General features: G+C 43.3%; 1 protein-coding gene across 1 annotated transcript in view; it reads right to left on the bottom strand.

Moving 5' to 3' along the window:
• Positions 1-628: 628 nt before the first annotated feature.
• The window catches only part of MYOM1 (myomesin 1), a 97,641-nt gene continuing 92,269 nt past the window's right edge, over positions 629-6,000 (bottom strand). Inside the window, exon 37 of the mRNA XM_026659400.2 lies at positions 629-1,668. Within this exon, the coding sequence (XP_026515185.1) occupies positions 1,375-1,668 (294 nt within the window). The 3' untranslated portion in view covers positions 629-1,374. The remainder of the gene's footprint in view (positions 1,669-6,000) is intronic.

The following is a 6,000-nucleotide window of genomic DNA, read 5'->3' as shown; positions in this document are numbered from 1 at the left end:
GGAGGCACAATAGGGTTAAATCTGGCCAGCGAATCAATGGTAGAACGGAGATTAAGAATTTAGGAGTTCCTGGGTCCTATCACCATGCTTAGTTCACCAGACGATGCTGCTTCTACTCTACATGTTGTAATTGAGAAAAATTTCAGTCACCGCAGCTTATATCCCTTGGAAATAAATGTATAAAAAGACAATATTGAATGTACTATTTATCAGCTTACGTTACTTCTAATACTCATTGCTAGTTTTCTGTGGTGTTAATGTCCAATAACAGATGCTAATATGCTGAACTTTAAGAAAGATTTTCTATGGCCTCAATTAAGCAAAATACTTAAGCACATGCTTAACTTTAAATACATGAGTAGAACTGTCAAAGTCAATGGAACTACTCATGTGCTTTAACTTGTGAATGTGCTTACGTGCTTACGGGTCTGAAGTTGGTGAAGATCAGAATTGAAACGTGGAGATTTCAGTGATTTCACTCTGTGTTTTATAGTAAAGACCAAAGTGAAGATTACCACAGTCAAAAGGGCCACTACAGGAAGTTGCAATGGTGAAGAAGTTGTTAACTGGAAGGTGCTGTGAACAACTACCAGACCAGTGACCGACAAAACAAGACAGTGAAACAAGGTGAAAGTAGAGATGAAAGAAATGTGTTCCATTTATTTGTAACCATTGAGGAGGAATCATACACTGTTGTTGACATGAGCGCACATTAATATTATAGCAACACATACGACATATTTGTTGATTTAGCATCCTGGGGCTCATTCTCATTTATACCACAGCCCCTTTACAATACTCAGACAGGATAAACAAGCCTTAAAGTGGTTATAAAGAACATTTACTCCCATTTTAAGGCATCTTTCTTTATACTGCCAAAATTGTGTAAAAGGCCTTAGTGTAAATGAGAATCAGGACCTCTGTTTCTAATAGCTATAGTACACTCCACATACACTACTTTACCAAAGTCTGACCAAATCTAAATTGTTGCTCAGAAAAACATCTCCTTTAAGCCTTGATCATTCTTAATCCTTTCAGCCACCTCATTAGTTGCCTCCCTTGAAATTCTCCCTCACTCTTCTGGTTTGTGTTATATGGAGGAAGAGGGTCAAATCTTGGACCTGATCCTGCATTCAGTAGGAATTTAGGATTTGCAGGGTTAGGTTCTGTGTGGTTAGCTATAAGAGAATGGTGTTTAAATATGCATTAGTAAAGGCACTATTTTGCTTGGTGTAAATAAGTGTAATAAAAACACAAGTGAAGTGAGTGGAAGGATCCAAGGCTATTTGCTATGCATAAAACAATTTACACACATGAATTATGCCAGTATATCATTCAATCTCTCCCCCGTACTTCTGTTTCCTAGTCTCAAATTCACACTTTCTTTTTATCTCCTTTACTGGGCTCAGGCTGAGATACTTCATCTTCTCCCTCAGGTATGAACACACTTACAGTGAAATCACTTGTTTCTGTGCCGTATTTGTTTTTCACCAAAATGCCGTATCTCCCAGAGTCGATTGTGTTAACGCCAGTCATAGTGAAGCTGGCGCTTTTTCCAGATTCGTATTTCAGGATGCAGTGGGCATCTGCTGTCAACGGTTTCTCATTCTTCAGCCACGTGACCTCTGGGACAGGATCTCCCCAGACATTGCAAGTAAGATTAAGCGCCTACAAAAATGTACAAATGGGTTATAAATAACAGTTGTTAATTAATTTTTTTGCATCCATTTGGATGAATAATTCCCTCAAAGTCCCCTCTTAGCTTCCTGCTATTAGACAGTGGATACCCATAAGCATCCAAGATCAATCATTTCTGATGTAGTCTGATCCATCATGAAGGAAGAGAATGAACACAACTAATTAAAAAGCTCCATTAAAAACCTTCAGTATTTTATGGACCCTCTTCCCTCATGACCATTACCACAACCCCCTCGGCATTGTTTAATACAAAAATTAGTACTAAGGTAAAATAAAATTAAGATACAATCACTAAAAGAATGAAGGCTCTCACAGCTGGGGCATATCCCGCCCCTTCCCTTTAGGGACATATAGGATCTCCAGGAGTGGAACCTTATTTGTCTCAGAATGTTGCCTTAAGTAAGAGCAGTTGCCTGGAAAGGAGGCTTAATGTGTCCTAAAAAATGTCATCCTGCTTAAGTTAGCTGCTACTTCTCCCAAGAGATTCAAAGCCCTGGTGGCTTTTTCAAGCCCTAGTCCTAATTGTAAATTTCACTCTTCCAATCACAATGCCATGTGACTTATGTGACCAACTGCGACTAATAAATACAGCAATAAATATTCACAGCAGATTGTCAGGAATCAATTCATAGTAGAAAAAAACTTGCAAAATTACCTCTCATTGAATAAATTCAAATAACAAGTACATTTGCTGACCAACATTCCACAAGCAAAAAGAAAGGCTAAATAAGTCAAATCAATTATTCTGTGTGAATTAATGACTTCTCTCTCTACATCCCTGGTCCCCCCAGTCAGACGCAGGTGAGTACGCTGGGGTCTAGGATTCAGAATGTCTAATTTTTTCTTCTTTGCTTAGGTTTTCCACTGTATGCAAATATGGCCCCTTCCCTTGAGTCAATGTATTGAATTCAGCTCACTAAAATGTTGTGAAAAGTAGTTAACTGGTGCCTTGTGTTCAAGATAGTCACTTCAAAGGCTAACATCTCAAGCTGAAGTGTTAGCTTTAATTCTGAATACTCTGGATGTGTGTGTTGAGCTGAGAGTCAGGCCGTGGGTAATGTCTGTTTCCTGGGGTTAAACATTTCCTCCTCTCCTTTTCCCCATTTTTTTAAATAATTAGCTTGTAAACAATTACAGTACAAATTTTTTCAAAGACAATATGCAGGAATCAAATAATAGATCATATATAAGAAAATGTAAAAATAAAGTCCATCAAATCTTGTTTGAAAAGTCCATGGACATGAACACTTCAGAGACAGTCAAAGTGTAGAGAAGTATGGTTTAAGTGGGACTTAAATGGTGTGCAGGCCTTATGCTGGCACTCTGCACTGAGGGGAATTTCATCTCTATGACGCTGAGCTCTCCAGGCAGAGCTTCAGCCCTAACATTCTGAACAGAAAAATCCATCATCTTAATACCAGTCTCACTGTTTCTTTTCCTACATCTGTAATATATTGCTTGCAATGTAAAACATTATTTAAAACAGTCTGTTTCAAATGTAGTTTGAAGGGTTTTATTCCAGAGAAAATCATCTCCTGTGAGATGATAGGAGTGGAATGTAGTGAAAAACCAGAATCAGCTTTCTGTTCCTCTAATTCAGTGGCTCTCAACCTTTTCAGACTACTGTACCCCTTTCAGGAGTTTGATTTGTCTTGAGTACCCCCAAGTTTCACCTCACTTAAAATCTACTTGTTTACTAAATCAGGCAAAAAAATACAGAAGTGTCACAGGACCCTAATACTAAAGAATTGCTTACTATCTCATTTTTACCATATAATTATAAAACAAATCAATTGGAATATAAATATTGCACTGCCGGCCTCGGTCCCCGGCCCCGGCCCCCGGCCCAGCACCGCCGGCCCCGGCCCTGCACCCCCGGCCCCGGCCCACCACCCCCGGCCCAGCACCTCCGGCCCCGGCCCGGCCCCACACCCCGGGCCAGCCCCCGGCCGAGCACCGCCGGCCCAGCACCCAGCGGCGCCGGCCTCTCCCTATTTTCCCGGACATGTTCGGCTTTTTGGGATTTCCCCCCGGACGGGGATTTGAGGCCCAAAAAGCCGGACGTGTCCGGGAAAATCCGGACGTATGGTAACCCTAGTTGTAAAACTAGGCAAATATCTAGATGAGTTGATGTACCCCCAGAAGACCTTTGCGTACGCCTGGGGGAATGCATACCTCTGGTTGAGAACCACATCTCTAAATTACCCGCTCCTAATGTAGATTCATCTAAAGGTGACTGTGGAAGGGACTTAAAATATTCCTGCCCCTGTTGTTAGCCCCAGTTAGAGTCATGGAAAGATCAATGGTAAAAAATATCCAATAGACCTCCCTCTTTCCCTTCCTGCCTCAGGAATAATGATGAAAGGTGAAAAAGAGATCCACCCATAAAATCAAGAAAAGGGAGATATTATTTTTTTCTATTTCCTCACATGTAAAGTACGTCTTCATGGTGGACCTCACTGCAGGGGATTCCCAGAAACAATAAACAAAACTCCAAGAGATTAAAAAGGGAACAAGAGGAAAAAAATATCCCTCCTCCTCCAAAAATATGTAACTTGGTGAGAACAGAGAAAAGGTAGACTCTGGGTGCCAGGTGGTCAAAGCCTGCTGACATGGAGACCCTATCTGGTCTCCAACAGCAGCCATGGTTGGAGAGTAAGTGGGGCTCTTAAACCTGTTCTCTTGGAGTCCTCAGGCATTAAATAAACATGTTTTTGATTGCAGAGATGTTTAAAAAGCTGAAGGAAAGGGAAAAACTCCCACATTATTCCTGGCTATTCATGGTCTCTGAATATGAACAGCTCAGCCACACCTGGTTTCATTCACTATTCAGTACTTCTATATCAGGGGTTCTCAAACGGGGGGTTGTGTCCCCTCAGGTGGTCACAACAGGGCTGCCCAGAGGGGGGGCAAGTGGGGCAATTTGCCCCAGGCCCTGGGCCCCGCAGGGGCCCCCACAAGAGCTTTTTGGGGCCCCTGGAGCAGGGTCCTTCACTAGCTCCGGGGGCCCCGGAAAACTCTCGCGGGGCCCGGGCCTTGGGAGCTTCTTCCACTCCGGGTCTTCGGCGGCAATTCGGTGGCGGGGGGTCCTTCCGCTCTGGGACCCGCCGCCGAAGTGCCCTGAAGACCCGCGGCGGGGGGGCCTTCCACCCCGGGACCTGCCGCTGAACAGCCGGGTCTTCGGCAGCAATTCGGCGGTGGGGGCCCCCCACCACCGAAGACCCCAGGCCCCCATAATCCTCTGGGCGGCCCTGGGTCACAAGGTGGTTATACAGGGGTCACGAGCTGTTAGCTCCCTGGGGCTGACAGCCCCAAGCCCCCATTAAATTAAATCCCCCCATTTTTAATTTATAAGGGGGGGGTCACACTCAGAGGCTTGCTGTGTGAAGGGGTCACCAATACAAAAAGTTTGAAAACCACTGTTCTATATTGTGTCCACATTCTTTGACACATAAGGGATCAGTATTGAATTGTCCCTATTGTCATTGCAAGGTCCTAATGAGTTACTGTCAGTGACGCAGAGAGCTGTATTGGATGCATCACTCAAACCCTAATGGTCTACAGTTGTGCCAATTTTTCCCTAACTGAGAGAAACGGCAGCACCAATAACCCTTTTCTCCTTCAAATTGTTTCTTAAAATAACTTCCCCTTTTGCTTAGCCTTACGTCACTGATCACTGGTGCTGTTTGTTCCCACTCTGATGCACCCACTTCTTTATTGTTTGTGTTCTGCCTATTTATGTGGAAAGATAATCCTTATATTTCAGTATGAAGATGGTAAGATCCCTGGTCATTTTAAAATCTTATGGGCAGGAGTTTCATTACAGTGGGCCTGTTGCCAAGGCCTGATCCTTTGTACCTAGCATTGCATCTATCTGTTTTAGACATTTTTGCCCTTGGGACAGGGACCTTATCAACATATGTGTTGGTAAAACACTATGCACACCTATGGCATTATAGAAATCAGTTATTATAATATGGGTCAAATCCTGAGGTCTTTCTTCTAGTACCAGCTGCAAAACACTCTGGCCTGCTCCTGTTGGGGAGGGCAGCTTCCCCCTCCAAGGATCATTCCCTTTCTTCAGGGAACTCTCCATCACTCATGCTTGGCGCAATGAGGGGGAAGAAGGAAAGGACTAGAAACCCCCTCTGGATAGTTGGCAGGAGATTTTCATACCCTCAAGGAGACCAGGTGACCTATATTCCAGATTAGCAGAGCTCCTAACAGAAATTCAGATTACAAAACAGGATAAAAACTTTTGTTTTTAAAAAGTCACTCCTTACTCAGTTAACACACCCATGT

This window comes from Terrapene carolina, unplaced genomic scaffold (genome assembly GCF_002925995.2).
Source record: "Terrapene carolina triunguis isolate 2854851 unplaced genomic scaffold, T_m_triunguis-2.0 Scaffold58, whole genome shotgun sequence".
Classification (NCBI taxonomy): Eukaryota; Metazoa; Chordata; order Testudines; family Emydidae; genus Terrapene; species Terrapene triunguis.
This window is presented reverse-complemented; position numbering and strand designations above follow the sequence as displayed.